Here is a 17,138-nt window from a genome sequence, read left to right on the forward strand (position 1 = left end):
ACCGACTTTCTTCAATTTATTACGATATCATTTTATCAGTTTATTTTTTGTAGACCTAGACAAACCTAGCAGTGTGCATTTATGACATCGCATTTTATAGAGCCAAAAATTATTAAGAATACAGTTATTAATATTGGTTGGAATTATATCTATTATGTACCGCACATAGCGCCCTCAGGCGACCGGAAACATGACTGTTCCTTCCGTGCCCAATTTGGAAAAAATCTATTCACCCAGTCCGTAGTTTTTACTGGCTGGGTATCAGTGTGCAGGACTCTCTGTGTTAAAATGTTACCATTGTCAGTCAAGGATGATGAATACAAGCCTACGAAATTCAACCTACTTGCCAAGATATCTGGATGGTTTAGGTGAATTACGCGTTGTTTTCTATTATATGGTTTTATTCTCTACAATCAGCGGTATCAGATTATTGGTGAATCCGAGTTAGAAAGACTGTCTTCGGTTAGTACCGACCCTGGAACCCCGAGGCCGTATTTGGTATCGGCGTAACATTGGCCAAGTTGGCTTGTTTTTTAGACATTGATATGCGTGAAAGCTCGCATTAAAACGAGAAACTAATAGCAAAGTAAATTATTTCTGTTTCTGATTACTGAATGTGGCCAAGTGCTGTTCGATTCAGTCATTATGAAGTTAGGTAGCTAGCCGGCAAGCTGTAGCTAGCCTAGCTAGCTAGCTATATTCAAGCAAAATATTATCCCGCTGGCTAGTTTATGTAGCTTGTTTGTAGTGCCAGTGATATGCTAGCTAAACGTTAACCAGCGCCAATCAACCCTAAAAATCCAGAGTTTGTGTTTGCTTTGAATGAATGTGGTTAGCTAACCAGCAAGCTCCTTCTTGCAGCAGAACGTTATGTTAGACTAGAGCTAACGGTATTTAGCTAGCCCAGTTAGCTGGCTTCTCCTTCCAGCTCTTTTTAGCTAGTTAATGAATTGGATAACGACGTGTGTCCCTGTAGTATAGCCTGTTTGCCTGTAATTACGTTCTCTAAATGAACTACTTATTCTTGTCTACTGGTTGGTGTTTTTGGCCAATAGATGTGGAAGCTTATCGTGAGCAAGCTAACGTTTAGCCTTAGCTTTCTCAGCTAGCTTGCTTGTGTTTCAGTAGAACATGTTTTGATGGCGGGGTTACTTATTTTCAGATCCATTCTGTCGGACAAAACATCAAGAAACCTATTCTTTTTCCTGTGCCTGAACCTGTCCTTCGCCTTTGTTGAGCTGTTGTACGGCATATGGAGCAACAGGTAAGTTGGGTAATTTTAGCACACTTGCTAGCCACAGTATAGAGGAAGGAGAAAAAACCATAGAAACACGTCTCACAATACAGGATGTGCCACGTCGGACTAAACAAGGAAAGGGAAGACCTTGCTTTCATTGGCATCATTTGTTGTCACACTGGAAGAATTATCAGTGTTGCGTACAGACAGCGCAAAATGAGGAGCAATATAGCTGCCATAACGTTATATTATTTGAATACGAGTTTGCGTGGGGGAAATCAAGGGCGGTAACTGGGGCAGCAGCTGGTTGCAACATCATTCCACGGTGTTATCTGTTTCTGGACAACAAGTCATGTTCCCAATGGTTTTAATGCTTAATTGTATGTAAAGCCTACACTGAACATCAGTGTTCTTAGAATTTGTCTAAATATTTGGCTCATAGTATCAATATATAAAGTACATTTCTGTTTTGACAAATGATTTGGTAAACCTGGAAATGGCAAAGCACAGGGTCACAGAGTTTTTTTGTGACGAGACAGAGTCAACATTAATTGTCTGGTTGGGTTTTTCAAGTGGTCAGATGTGTGATCTATTCAGCTGAATTTTGTTGATGGAACAATAAAGCTCAAACCTTGCAGTGTACACAAGGCGTGATCTACCTTACCCGCTCTCTTCTTTACAATGCAACACTGCAACACCATAGGGTGGGGTTTTCAAATTTATGTCTGTTAACATAACTCACAATTTAAAATGTTCACAACCTTATTATCTGGACCCATTCGGAAGAAAAGGGAATTTGTGTTTTAAAATGCTCATGTGATGAAGTCTAAAGTTCACACCAGGTTGTGGAGCCAGAAACACACTGCAGGGTTTTCAAGACCAGGCTTGATACGGTGCTAGATACTATTTCGCTTTTAGGCTAACTAAGCAGTAGGTACGTTTAGTGGTAGGAAAAGGTGAGTATTGCTGGGCTGAATGGCCTGTTCTCAACATTATGTTGTAACTTGGCCATTTGTTGTAGCAGGTGGTTTACTCCACCAGAGGGATCCTGGTCATTAAGTCATTTGCACCCAGAGTTTGTAAAAGTACCAGCTTGCTCTCTTAAGGAGTGTGTTTGTATAGAGAGTGTAAACTGGCTGTCTTACTAAGTTAACCCATTATGGACTATGGTGCCCAATAGAAAACCCATAGAAAGGCCTAGGAATCACAGTGCATTTCAACGGCCATGTGTCTTGAAAAACTTTGTCTTCAGAAAACTACCAAGTTATATGCAGGTGCACTGGCATGAAGCAACATGTCTACTAAAGACTCCATGTTCTAATCTTTAAAATGTTTACATACAGTAGTATCCCCCCTGTCAAATTTTTATAGGATTTGTTTGTTAGCCCACTGTGAAGCATACACAATGCAATTCAAATAACTTACCCCCTCGTGTCCCATGTTTTGAATGTTTGGCTGGCACTGAACACCAGAATTGCTGCAATGTCCTTCAGGGTGTGCATACTAGCATTAGTGTAATGTGAAATACGGGTAGCCAGATCGCAGGCATCGGGTCGAGTCTTGAGTGAGGAAGAAGGGAACTCTCCAACTGTGGGTGACAATTTAGTCAGTTGTGCATCATCATGTGTGGCTCCGAGCCTTGGTCATCATGGGTTTAGTGAGGGTTTGAACAATACAGTAGGGCGCACCACTGCTATCACAATCAGTGTCTCAGCTTGATGCATCACTCTGAGATTTCACACACAGCAGGCTAACCTGATCTGTCAAATCAGGGCGTATTTCAAGACGGGGGATGAGTAGGCTTTGTAAATTTGTGAATTTGTACTGTAAATATTTAGCACCAGGTAAGGTTTCTGCTTTCACCGGTTTACACAAGTTTATCTAGACTAGCCAGGCTGCTTACAATAGCAACAGGTTCAAGAAGTTTAACCTGCTCTTCCTGGGTACTGTGTTACGAAGCAGGATTACAGAGTTAAAACTGAGTAAAACCCAGAACAGCTTTTTACTTCTCTTTCCGACTTTTTCTTTCCAGATTTTGGAGGGTTCTGGGTTTTACTCAGTAACCCTGCTTACACAGGCCCCAGAACTCTTGATGTTAAAGTTGCATTGACCATTAACAAAATGCTTTTCCCGGTTAAATGCACATTTCCTCCACTAGTGTCGATATCCATATCTTGACGTCTCTCCCTCTCCTTGTCTCTCAGTTTAGGGTTGATATCGGATTCCTTTCACATGTTCTTTGACTGCACGGCCCTCCTGGCCGGGCTCGCCGCCTCTGTGATATCCAGGTGGCGTTCTAACGACGCCTTCTCATACGGGTAAGGGGGCCGGCTGAGCCGTGACCACAGGCCAGTCTCTGACGCATTTCAGCAAGGCTTTGCTGTTTGTTTCATCCGCTCGTTACCGTTAGTCATCACTGTATAATTCATATTTATCTTTGTTAAAATGTATACGTTTGTCAACTGAAGAGCGACATATAATTAGTAAAATAATTGTAAATAATTTTAGGATACCCTGTGAATTATGGGATTGACATCAGTGGCCCCGAGTATTGTGTAGTATTGTGGGTCTGAGGCACTCCATATGAAAAACACATTGCTGTGTAAGCATATAAACCCACGCCTCGGGGTGAAATAATGTTTTAATGCAAGCCAACCTGACCCACAGGTACGTGAGAGCGGAGGTGCTGGCTGGGTTTGTCAACGGCCTCTTCCTCATCTTCACAGCCTTCTTCATCTTTTCAGAGGGAGTCGAGGTAAGTCTTGCTCATGCGTTTGTTTCTCAGCTAAAGAGGGTGTTTTATTGTACACCTGTTATCTTGTACAGTACTGTGCAGATGTCTTAGGCACCCTAGACTTTATTATATATATTTTAATTTTTTTGTGTATGTTAGTATAAAATATCACATTTGAGATTTCCAAATATTCATTTTCCAAAAGATTTCATTTTACAGAGATTTTTTTGTATTTAATTTTTAAAAGTAACATATTACTGTAAGCAATTGACTACTTTTATCAAGGCTGTCAGATCAGAAGCAAGGAGCCAACCAAAGTCTGCAGACGAACTGTGACGGGTTCTCCAACATGCTTGGAACAACCTCCCTACTGATTGTCTTAGCCAACGCTGTCCTGCAGTTCTATATCTCAAAGAAGTGATGCAGTTTTAACACCGAATTTGATTGTTTGCCAAATTCCTAAAATGTATAGTACGTTTATTTAGGACCTTTCATTGAATTATTTTTGAAAGAATCTTATCTGTACAGAATGTTGTACAGGTGCCTAAGACTTGCGCAGTACGGTATGTCATTTGCTGTCATTTACTTTAGATTTTTCTTGGCTGCTCTTTCCCCCCACCAGAGGGCGCTGGAGCCTCCAGATGTTCACCACGAGCGTCTGCTGCCGGTGTCCGTCGCTGGGCTGCTGGTCAACCTGGTGGGCATCTTTGTGTTCCAGCACGGAGGCCATGGCCACTCTCACGGCGGGGACGAAGGTAAGGTTTGGGGCCAGTCACCCAAAAATATTAAACACTGAGCTGTGTGATTCTGTTCTGTTGCTATCACAGACATCTCTCTCTTACATCTCATCATTCACTATTTGCTGAGCTGCGTTCTTGGAAACATCACATTTACTGAACCAGTTTGGTCGAATGGGCAGACTGGCATAATGTTATGTAGCTAGTTTTTTATATTGGTGTCTCTTCTGTCTAGGGCACGGTCACAGCCACTCTCTGTTCAACGGCAGTGTGAGTCATGGACACAGTCATGCAGGCCATGGTGGTCACGGTCACAGCCATGGGGCAAAACACGGTCACGACCACGGGCACGACCACGGGCACGACCAAGGTCACGGACACAGTCATGAACACGACCACGGTCACGGTCACGGACACGACCACGGTCATGGCGGTCATGGGCACTCTCACGATGACCCACACTGTCACGGTAAGACCTGCTCGCAGTTTCACAGTCACTCTTCTCTGGCATGGTCTCTGTTACTTACTGTGTGCTGTTGGCTGTGGAGAAAGTTGTATTTGGGGAGTTGGTGTATTTGCTTTTGGAAGGTGCGGCAAGTTTCACCTACCCCAGTCTTCATATTTTGGGGCAATTGACAAAAAGGTGATTGTTACGTTTTATGTTGTGTGAAGCTATAAGATTTCACACCCTTTTTTGTGCTAGTCATAAATGTTTGTTCTTTTTTTCCCCCCAGATGAGTTCCATACACCAGGAAAAGGCTCAAGCCGACAGATATTGGAAGGTAAACTTTACTTTTGTAGTACAGTTTACCACCACCTGATGGCGTCCGTGCTCTTAGCAGTCTGAACTGGACATTGGCATCAGTTTGGACAGCTCCAGACTAATCAAATGGATTAGATTAATCAAACGGTTTACAAATATGCCTTGCATTTAAAATGTAACATGTGGTGATCTTTGCATTCATTTTTGAATTTTATTCATTTTAAAGTCGCCATTATTTACAAAAACTACAACGTTAGCACTTGCGTGACCTACACAACCTCCATTGAAACGCAATGGTGGTTTTAGTTTGTTCATAACTGACTTTAAATGGAGAAAAACATTGATTCGGATATAACACGTATTGGCTTGTCAGAAAACTTGCAGTTTTCACGAACCGAGGACAATTATTTAAGTGGGAGTTTTTGTGTTTCGTGGAGAAACACTAAACGTTTGAATGAGGAGGAGTGGAATGTGAGTGCAGGTTCTCATACCCGCTCTCACCCTCACCTCTGAGACCAGAGTCACTCGAGTGCGTCTCTGCCAGCCCACTGACCTGGGCGCCTCACCCCTCTGTGGAGTGTCTGGGAACGCTGTCCCTTTAAAGGGCTTTGTGTGCGAGTCTGGGAGTGTTGTGTGTGACCGGTGTGGAAATGAAAGGAGAGAGTCTCCTTCAGGCTGGCACACAGAGGGAGAATGGGCTCTTTGGGAGGCCTGCGCTGGGGACGGTGACACAGGGCACGGGGAGGGGGGGGGGTTTGAGCTCCATGAGAGAACAGGGGGGAGAAAGGGGGAGGTGACACCCCCTCTTTGGCTCTTTTGTCACGGCTCTAGGAGCCTTTCTGCGGCGGTGATGAATCGTGTGCGCTTGTGTGAGGGCCGTGGCGTGGGCCGGCCGTCTGCCCGTGGCCCCTGTGCGGCTCCCCTTCAGCGCAGGGAGCACTTCTTCAGCATTCCTGCGCTGTCGTCACAAGCCGTGCACACAGAGCCCGTTTGTGCCCCTTTCTTTTCTCCGCTTCCTCTCCCCCCCCTGTCCTCTCCTCTCCCGCCGCTGCCCCGCACTGAGAATGTGGCTCTGATTCAGAGCTCTGCTTTGTGTTACCCTTCTCCTCGCAAACAATCAGAAAGCAACCGCTCCGGTGACTTCACCAAACTGTTATGTTTGGGGAAATTGCGCGTCACTCACGCAGCTCTGACTGGAAGCAGCTCCCACTAGTGCCTGTGGAGCGGGAGGGGAACGTGAGAGAACAGGAAAGAGGGCGTGGGGTTCGAGGAGGAGTGGGAAACGGTGTGTGGGTCCTGGGAATGCTTCGGCTTCTCCCTGCTGTGTGCCACCCTCTCTCCTCCACATGGGGAATAACGTGGTGATACTGTGTGTCTGTCTGTCTGTCTTGTCTCTCCGTCTGCCTGTCTGTGCGGTCACATAGCAGCAGTCCTGTGAACGCTGTTGCTATGATATCTCCCTGTGGATGGAGTGACAGGGTTACATTCCACACCACACAGAGGCTGCCTTTGCTTCAGCTGCTCAGTGCTGTCATAGAGGCTCCTTTGATGATTGAGTCTTACTCGGCTGACAACTGACGACCGCAAGTAACACAACACCTGAACAAATGCATACAAACGCATGTGGCGTCTCTGAGCAGTGTAACTGTTTAGACACAATGCCACTGTGAAGAAAGAAATGTGTTTAAATTGCAAACAGTTTGTGTAGTGTCTAGTGTAGTTTGTGTAAACTGTCTGAGTGGCCACTTGGGTTTGTGAGAGTGTGAGTGACAGGTGCAGTAACTGTGGCGTTGGTGTGGTTTCTGTGTTGCAGGAGTGTTCCTGCACATCGTAGCCGACACGTTGGGTAGTATCGGCGTCATCATCTCCGCTCTCCTGATGCAGAAGTACGACCTGATGATCGCAGACCCCATCTGCTCCATGCTCATCTCCATCCTGATCGGCGTCAGGTGAGAGCAATCGCACACAGATCCCGTCCCAGCCCTGTCAGGCTCCGCTCGTCGTGCCTGCGTGGCGACCTCTGACTCCTGCTGCCGGCGTATAACTTTTCCTGGTCATCTCCTGTTCCGTCACTCTCTGCTGACAAATAACCAATCACTGCTTGACTACAGGTGGGATGTTCTGCAGTGTCCAATCAGATCAATGTATTCCAGAAAAGGTTTGTGCAAATTTATGAAAAGGCCGGCTTTTTGAACGTTATGGAGGTCCATAGGTTAATAAAGGATTAATGCTGGCTACCATGCTAATGGCTAGCTGCAGATGCATACCCTTAAAAGCTGTTTTAAACATACTCAAGAACATCATGTATATCTGCACATACAAGACGGATATAGGTTTCCTTTACAGAGGTTTATTCACAGGTTAATTGTGCAAATGTATGAAATTAACCACCTAGTTCATACAGTTCAGTGTTAGGGAACCGGAAATGCCCGGGAGAAATCGTTACACTGGGTAGAATGATCCGCTGCACTGGTGTGTTTTGAATCCCTCCCGGGCTCCACCTCTGTATCACACATGCATGTTTACAGCCTCGTAAGATGGTGGCTGTTAATCCTAAATGGATGGCACCACTCCAGAGGGAATTAATCCAAGCTGGGTGGAGGGTTGGGGTCTCCTGGAACAGTGAAGGCATACTGTTTCTCTTTCCTGTGGCATTTTCAATAGTTTACAGTTTGAAGCCGTTCTGGGAGGCATGTGTGTTTATTTTGAGCACAGCTTGTTGCAAACTTGTTTTTACTCCCAATATCTATTTGCTTATCTTTTCAGCTGTGTAATTGCATCCATACTGCGGAAGTCTCCATGAAAGTCAAAACTAGTCATAAACCCTGCTGTTGGTAATCTAAATTTCATGTTTTCATTGTTTAAATGGACACTCCAGAGTTAGTTTTTTTGGGAGAGAAGTGTATTTGGTAATTGGGGGGGAAACGCTACATATGGAGTTAATTTAATACTGGACAAAGATCACAGTTCCACTAATGGAGTGTAGCACTACAAAAATGGAAATTCCACTGGAATGTTACAGCACTGTACAGAGAATGCACTTCAAGTGGAAGGGTACATCACTGTACAGAGATGGCAGTTACACTGAAATGTTACAGCACTACAGAGGTGGCAGTTTCAGTGCGAGGGGTACAGCACTATACAACAATGAAAGTTCTACTGGAAGGGTAAATTATACAGAGTGCATTATACAGAGATGGCAGTTACACTGGAAGGGTACATCACTATACAGAGATGGCAGTTACACTGGAAGGGTACATCACTGTACAGAGATGGCAGTTACACTGGAAGGGTACATCACTATACAGAAATGGCAGTTACACTGGGAGGGTACATCACTATACAGAGATGGCAGTTGCACTGGAAGGGTACGTCACTGTACAGAGAGCACTGAATCACAGTGGAGAAAGCGCAGAAGGCCCCTTTATTGAAATGCAGGAGCTGAAAAGCCTCCTGTATAATCTCTCTCCCCCCTCTGCGTTTCAGGCCTTTCTTATTGCCGCAGGAATGCGGCTGTGATGTGTGACGGCTCCTTTAAACATGCGTGCACAAAGACATCCTTTACCACAGCTTTCCCCTCCTTATCAGGAGGGGCTTTCTGTTCCCCAGAACTGTGCCCTGGCCGTCTCTTTTCTGTGGAAATGCACAGAAATGATTGCTTTAAGAAATAAAGCTAAACTTTCTCATGCAGAGCAAGGCCTAAGGAGAGAATGCAGGTTTTGGTACAGGTGCTGTTGATGGACAGAGCTGAAGAAGGGCCGTGTCTTTAATGAGTTCCCACAGCAAGACAAAGCAGGGCTCCACACCACGCGAAATAATTGGACGCAGAAAACATGAACGAAATTTGATTTCTGTATTCACTTTTATAAACCCCTTAATGAGCAGCTGTTATTATTATGATATTTTTTTTTTAAGATGCACGAGGACAATTTCTTGCCTATAGAAAAAATGTCAGCGAGTCACGCGGGGAAGTAAAAACATTTCCCGTTTGTGGGTATTTCGTTGGCACTCCACCCAGATATGTTAACCGTTTCAGGGATGGCTTTCCATTCGCCTTGATGTTGCTTTGCTGCGCCTCTCAATTTAACGCTCGCCATCTTGTTTATCTTGGGTCTGTGTCAGGTGGTATGTACATTTTGTGACATCTTTATGCTGGTCTTAGATTACTGAAACAATTATGGCTCAGGCCATGCCCTTACAGAAACGGAGTAAGGGTTTAAAACGGTCATTTTTAGAAGCGTCTTTGGCTTATCAAAATATTTATCTTCGTCTCCCTCTCAGTGGACGAGTGGACCATGACCTTTCAGAAAGAGTATGGTTTTAAAACGGTCATTTTTAGAAGCTTCTTGACATCGTATGAAAATATTCCTCTGGATGATCAGGCTGCAGCAGCCCGGGTCCGTAAAACTGATCTCCCTGTGAGGGAGGGTTCAGGATCATATCGCAGCAGCACAGCAGGGCTTAAGGATTCTCACATACCTGCCGCAGTGTGGATAGGCACAGGGATTGACCCAGGGGATTCGGGGAGGTGTAGGGCCGAGGGGATGGAAGGATGGGCGGATGAAAGGAGAGCTGTCTGGCCGGTCGGAGAGACGGTCTCCCCTCCGTTCTCACCCCAGGACCCCGGCTGAGAGATTGATGGCTCTGGGGAACTTTCTTGTTTTGATTTCTCGACATTGACCACAGCGAGAGGTTACGGAGGTCCCCTCGTTCCTGGAAGGGATGGGGCCGCTGGGCGTTGGGCGCGAGGTTCTGCGCTCTTCTGGGATGAAGTGCCCCGAGGGCAGATATGTGGATGAGCAGCGGGGGGGCCTGGCTCGGCTCTGCGGTCTGTGATTAGAGAGCGGAGCTGCGGTCGGGCCCCCGGGGCCCCTGGGGGTACCACTGCTCCGGCCCGCTGTTCCAGCCCTGGGGCGGGTCGCTCTCCCTCTTTGGCGGAGTGCGGCTGCAGAGGTATGAAAGGCTTCCAGGAACCCTTAATTGCCTGGGATTTAGAGCGGCGGGCTGAATGAATGAGCGGAGTTAAGCGCCGTTAGCATCGACGTGGTGCTCGGAGGAGGCCTCTCGCTAATCGGGTCCTTTGAAACGCCCAGTAATTAGGAATCTGCATGCAGAAAAAGGCAGAAGAGAGGGCTGCGATTACTCCGCCAAGCGCCGCTCCAATTAGCACTGCTCATGTTCCTCAAAGGTTGTGCTCATATCCCATGCCTGACAAAATACAGCTGCCAGTTTTGGGCCAGCGTTGATGGGTTTGTTTCTTTTGCAAGCAGCACAAAAACATTTCCTGACAGCTACACCCCCGATATTCCCAAGCTGCCCTGTTCTGAGTGTGGGATGTAAACCGTCAGTGTTTGAGCAATATGATTCATTTGTTTAATCTGTAATAATCCTGCTCTCAAATTGTGTCGCAACCAATTCTTTTAAAGTCTCTACAGTCTGCGTCAGCAAATTATCATTCTTTAACAAAAATACATTGGCCCAATTTTAATTTATGGAGACAACCTGCATGCAGGTGCAACCTACTGATAATAGTAGCTATTCTCTGGCCAAATCTTTGAGGGCCAGTTTCACAAACACAGATTAAGCCTCGTTTTAGACTAAATCTAATGTTGAATGCAGATTCTCCAAACAAAACACAATTTAGTCCAGGACTAAGCTTAATCTGCATCTGTGAGACTGGTCTTGAGTGTTTCAGACTGATCACGAACTTGGTTTCAAAAAAAGAAAGTGTGGGGCTTTTAAAAAGAAAGATAATAGTTTAAAATGGTGTGACTAATCTGTTCAAGATATGACTGCAAAGCTTGACAGTCTGATGTTATTATTGGCCTTTTTTATTTCTCCAAACAGTGCTTGGTCTTTTCCATTATTTCTTTTTTCATGTAGAGCATAGTGCTTTCAGTTGGTTCTTTTCTTTGTTTTCTTTGTAGTTGAGCACAACCTACAATAATAATATGTGTTTACATGTACTTTTCAGTCCCTGGAGCATCTGAAGTCTCTGTTTGTCTTTGTAGTGGCGCGTTGACTTGGCTGTAATGGGACAGTTATCCCACATGGTGTTTATTGCTTCTGGCTTCCCTTTCACTAATCACAGGTTGCAGAGTTTGCTTCTCCCATGTGCCTGTTTCCAGCCTGGTTTACAGGCCCGCTCTCCTGACTGACCCCCCTACCCCTTCCACAGTGAAACCGCTGGCTGAGCTTCGAAAGTCTGGTAGAGTCTGGTTCCGCTGAAATTACAATAGACAAAACGGACTAAATGTCATGGTTTTTCCTTCCTCCCTCGCCCGAGATCTTGAATGTCCCACCAAACGTGGCCAGATTCTCTGCTCTGGCAGGAGGGTAGGGTTTAGTTGAGTTTTTTCGGAGGGGAAAGCTGAGAATCAGATTTAGCCTTTAGCCCTTTCAGCTTGGAATGTGTTGGAGCAGAGAACAGTGGTAAACGCAGGTCAGAGACACTGGAACGTAGGTTCAGACACAGCGTTTCCATTACTTACTGCAGGACCAGAGCTTCAGACATTCTTGGTGTACTGTCGGGCTTGGCAACGACTTGTCAGGCGAGTGTTTGTGGTGGAGATGTGATTTAGAATAATTTCCCCATGTAATGGAAGACGACTAAGTAAATATTTTATTAATAAGATGTTAGGAGTAAAACCTTCCTTTTACTGGCTTATGCGTCATCTTTATTCCCCCCATCCTCCCCCCCCCCCCCCCCCCCTCTTTTTAAGCAGCACTCTGTGATGTTCACTGTGAAAGTGAAGTCCAGCAGCCATTTTAATTCACACTGTTCTGTGTTAGATGGACAGGGCGTTCAGAGAGTCAAGCTGTTACAGTATTGTTTGCGTCGCCTTGATGTTGCTTTGCTGTGCCTCTCAATTTAACGCAGTGCAGTGAATATTAGCTGTGAGGTCTTCAGGCCGGACTGGAAAAAGCATTTCTCACTGCTGCTAGCTCCAGCTCAGCTGCTTATGGCCAGGATGTTTTAACCGGATGTTTCTGACGCCGTAGAACCAGCATTACCATCTACGTGGTCTCTGAGACATTCCTGACTGGTATGAGTCACTAAGTAAAAGGAGCAAATGGAATGCACTGAGAGCTGCTATTTTAATGGAGAAATAACGAAGTTGAGGAAGGAATTCACGCAGCTGTGATAACGGTGCGGTGAGAAGCACATTGTGTCGTACCGACCTTCTCTCTACATTTGAATCCTGGCTTTTCCCTCAGATGTATTTTGCGTGCCCTTGCAGTGGGCATGCGAGGCCAGGCCGGCGGCCTCAGGTGGAGCTGACGGGAGGTGCTGTGTGTGCTCTGGGGGCCCTCCCCCTGCGGCTCCGTACAGGAAGTGCAGGAACAATGGGCTGATGTCACAGCCTGGCGGGCCCTCGTGCTGCGCTTTCCTGTTTTCCCCCCATTTTTAAAAGACGAGAGCCAGTCAGGAGGGCCCGTTACACTCCCATCTCAACTCGCCTTCAGGTTAATTTACTGCTCCGACCCACTAGCCTGTTCTTTAGACAGAGGACTTCAAGAAATGTCATACTTTCAAAATATCATACTGTCATAATTGTAAGAAAGGTTTGTTTATGCTGGCTTCTGAAAAGTGATGTTATGTTTGGCTTTGGACCCCATCAGTGCAGTTTACATCTGAGCATATTTTCAGACCTCTTTCCTCTGAAATTCAGATTGATTATATAGTAAACGTTGTTGCGTTGCTGATTATGGTTCATAAAGATTGATATGGGCTTCTGTCCGCTTACTCAGTGGCAAAGGCGGTGTGGTGAACCACAGCCTCTCGGAGCAGGGAGTGGGGGGCTCCGGGTATTAGGTGAAATGCTTGCATGTGCAGTATTCAGTACCCCTCACGAGAGGCTTTACTGAAAGACATGAGGAACACTGCACATACCTTAAAAGCAGATGTTGGGGAATTGCGGAAGTGGCAGGGCGATGTGGCACGCGTCTCATGAATCAAAGTCACACTGAATTTAAATAGGTCAAATGTTTGTTTTTCTCCATCTAAGAAGACAACATCCATAAAAATTCAATCTTGGTCTTCTAGAAGTAGTCACGATATAGGCCTCACACTATTTACTAATGATTTTATTTGACCTTTTTAACTGCTTAAATAATTATTAACATGGTAATAATGACAAAATCACTATTAATATGGACTGTCATTGTAATGGGGTATTATAAGGTCATAAAGTCTGTCCTTAGACCATGGGGTCTGTACTTTGTTCTGTCTTGTTTTGGAGATGGCACGTATAGCGTGACCCTGATGACTCATTTTCAGCAGGAGACCCGAGCAGGGCAAGGTGCCTTCCTTCCTCTGCAGCTTGATATAACAGTGACTTTGCAGTAATTTAGGGTGACGTGGTCACGTGCATAAAGACGGTGGCAATTTCTTTGTTTGTGGTGCTTTATGGATGTAACCCAGGAAAGAGTATGGAAGTTTGCTGACGTAGTGAAAGGGAACGCGTGCCTCCATTGAGCAGGACTGAGTGCAGAGGTTGGGGGTTGTGGTTGGGTGTGGGTCTGGAGGGGGGGGGTGGAGGAGGACAGGCTCCAAGCCCAGTAACCCACTAATGGCTTTCATATGCGGTAGTGGTCTGAGTGTGGCTTAGGAAGAAGACCGAGAACGTCATTAGTCTGGCAAAATGTGACATGGCAGAGCTGAAACGGTTCGCCAGTGAGGAGAGTGGTGGCTCTCTGTGATATTACATGCCTGTCATCTGGGGGGGAGGGGCTTCGACCTCTCTGTCCTATCTGCTGCTGCTCCCTCAGAGTAGCCTCTGTGACCTCACAGCTAGGGGGCGGGGTCAGAGGGAGGATAAGAGGCCCTCTTGGCCCAGACTTGGCTCGAGTTCTGTAGGCTCTTTAAAGTCAACTTCAAACATCGTAGATATCCAGCTTTTAAACATTCCCGAGAACAGCCAGGCTCATTTCTAACTTCTAAACAAAAGAAGGAAAAACAAAGATGGCTCTCTGCTTTTCTGTCTCTGAGTGAAGAAACAGTGATATGATGTGGTAGGGTGTATTTCTCATGGCAGTGATGTGGTTGGGCCTTTACTGGCTGTCTGTATGAAGTGGAGCAAAGCTGCCATTTTGCGAGTCGGTTTTGCCACGTGAACTGGGTGAACCAGTGGGGTCAGCACTCATCTCGTCAGAACTTTGCTTCTCTTATACGGCAGCAGGATTTCATGACATTTATGTCCAGAGTTAAACAAACAGCTGAAGTAATTATAGAAGAAAATCAAACGTATAACTTTACACCAGTGACCTTGGTTTCTCCCTTTTTATAATTCAAGTCTGACAGTTTCCAGGTCCAGCGATTCCAGCTAATTTCAAAGTTATGTAGTCCCTGTTTTACTTGGCAGCGTCAGTTGTAATTGCAATGGGTCCCAGCTGTGAATGGCAGAATGACCTCTGACTGCAGATGTCTTAAGCATTGTCAAGTGGTGCACCTTCCTCACCACCTTGCTGTATATACACACACACACACACACACACAATACAATTCTCTGCAGTGGTGTTGCAACTAAGCAGCAGGCTGTACAATATGGCCTCATTTTAATATTTATTATGAAGCTTTTTTAAACATATATATATTATGTATTGTAATGAAGATATTCATTTGAGTTTGTATGCCTAAATTATGTCAAGTGAAGCAAGCAGTGACTGAAGTCCAAAAACCTATATGCCGTCTGTTTCTTGTTTTTAACTTGTAGTTTTGGTATTGTCCCCAATAAGTAAATGCATCTACTCATCTTGATGCCACATCTTCTCAAGTATAAAGGCAATTAACTGTTCTTCCTTTCCAAGTGTCGTATGTTTTTGATATTGCTGGACTTGTACCCCCGTGGAGTAGCTAGTCTTTTCCCTGACTGTAGCTGGCCTTTTCCCTGACTGTGCAGAATGCCCAAGGCCTGGCAGACTGAAGGACTGGTAATTACTGCCGCTGACCTCGCCCTGTTCTCCCTCCCCTCTGCTGCAGTGTGGTTCCTCTCCTGAGGGAGTCCATCGGTATTCTGATGCAGAGGACTCCTCCCTCACTGGACCAGGCCTTGCCAGAGTGCTACCAGAGGGTAAGGCCAATACCATCCACTCCCTCTACCGCCAGTCTTCAGCATGCTGAAGGCCCTTTACAGCTTTGCTCTCTTAGGGCAGGTTGAGAGAGGTTTGCTTCACTGTGTCTCTGTCCCTCTGCAGGTACAGCAGCTGCAGGGTGTGTATAACCTGCAGGAGCCCCACTTCTGGACGCTGTGCACGGACGTCTATATCGGAACGCTCAAACTGCTGGTCGCCCCGGATGCCGACTCTCGCTGGATCCTAAGCCAAACGCACAACATTTTCACACAGGTGTGGACGTCGACCGGACCCTAATGGGGGGGGGGGTGTTGCATGTACACGATGTTTGTGGCTATGCAGTGTCGGTAACTGCGCTCCTCGTGTGTGTCCTGTGCTCGTTTCCAGGTCGGGGTCCGGCAGCTCTACGTTCAGATAGACGTTGCGGCGATGTAGTGTTTGGATTCCTCTCTCTGGGCATCCTGGGACCAAAGCCTTCTGTGCTGCTGTGGGGAGCGTCCGCACCCCAAACTGCTCTCCCTCCCAAACCTGGGACCAAGATGGAAGCAGCTACTCAACTCTCATAAGGAAATAAAACTGAAACTAGAAAAGGAAAGGAACTTGCCAATAATGTGACGTTTATGGAAATCAAGGTGAACGTTTTCACCAGTTGCCAAAACTGCTCCTCCCCATGGACTACCATGGATATCTTTTGTCATCTTTTTTATTTTTATAAATATGTGGATGCTTTTAATCGATTGTTTTCCCCTCCCTGCCGTGAAGGGTTTAATGTAATTCCCTGGAGTCATTGTGAACACAATGAGCACACCGGGCAGTTATTAAAATCTTCAAACGGTACACAAAACCCATCAGCTCCATCTCGTCCGTTTTATATGTCAACCTGATGCCATCATGCAAAACCATAATGGAGTAAATTCTAATTGGCTGTTTTACTGCACTTTGTGGACTTCTTGAGCCAAACAGTATTTCTTGGTTTCCAAAGTGCCTTTTAATTAAATCATGGACAATCTCTGATTTACCTGTGTGCGTGTGTGCACCTGTAGATGTTGAGAGCTGGACTGAAGCCCTCTTAGAGGCTCGTATGAATTACCCAGAAGACTGAAGCCCTTCAGGCCCGTGTTTTGGCATTCCAACGTGAGGTTTCTTCTAAAACCCCAAAACATGAGGGTGTTTTTCCAGATGTATGGATTGTGTGAAATCCACTTGACCATTCGAAAACTCCAAGTTTCCCTGGGCTGCACACCAGCGTGATTGAGCCTCATAAATGATAAACGTCTGTTTTTTTTGCCCGTGCAAAAGGGAAGATGGCAAAAACAGATGCGAAAGTGAAGTAGTTCATGATTTCATTTCCCCGTTTCGTCTTAATTTTATTTAACAAGCGAACTTCGCAATTGGCCAGTTGTATTTTTTGCAATGTAATAAAGCATTATCTGCACTTTCAATGTCAGTTCTTGTCGTTTTTAAATTATGTGAAGAGGAAGGAGTCTCTGTGATCCCTTTGTGAGGCCTGATGAATAGATCTCCATATGCGTTTCACATTTGAGCACGTACTTCATGGGTTTTCTTCGTATTTTAATTTTGATTTTTCCAGGG

At 45.7% G+C, this 17,138-nt stretch overlaps 1 protein-coding gene across 1 annotated transcript; it reads left to right on the forward strand.

The window, feature by feature from the left end:
* The first annotated feature begins 205 nt into the window (after positions 1 to 205).
* On the forward strand, positions 206 to 16,987 carry slc30a7 (solute carrier family 30 member 7). The gene is made up of 11 exons (XM_061239595.1): positions 206 to 368; positions 1,163 to 1,264; positions 3,442 to 3,555; positions 3,905 to 3,992; positions 4,594 to 4,726; positions 4,944 to 5,177; positions 5,443 to 5,490; positions 7,285 to 7,420; positions 15,454 to 15,544; positions 15,669 to 15,818; positions 15,933 to 16,987. The coding sequence occupies exons 1-11, from the start codon at positions 289 to 291 to the stop codon at positions 15,978 to 15,980; spliced, it is 1,224 nt and encodes a 407-aa protein (XP_061095579.1). The 5' UTR covers positions 206 to 288; the 3' UTR covers positions 15,981 to 16,987.
* The last annotated feature ends 151 nt before the right edge of the window (positions 16,988 to 17,138 follow it).

This window comes from Conger conger, chromosome 4 (assembly GCF_963514075.1).
Source record: "Conger conger chromosome 4, fConCon1.1, whole genome shotgun sequence".
Taxonomy (NCBI): Eukaryota; Metazoa; Chordata; class Actinopteri; order Anguilliformes; family Congridae; genus Conger; species Conger conger.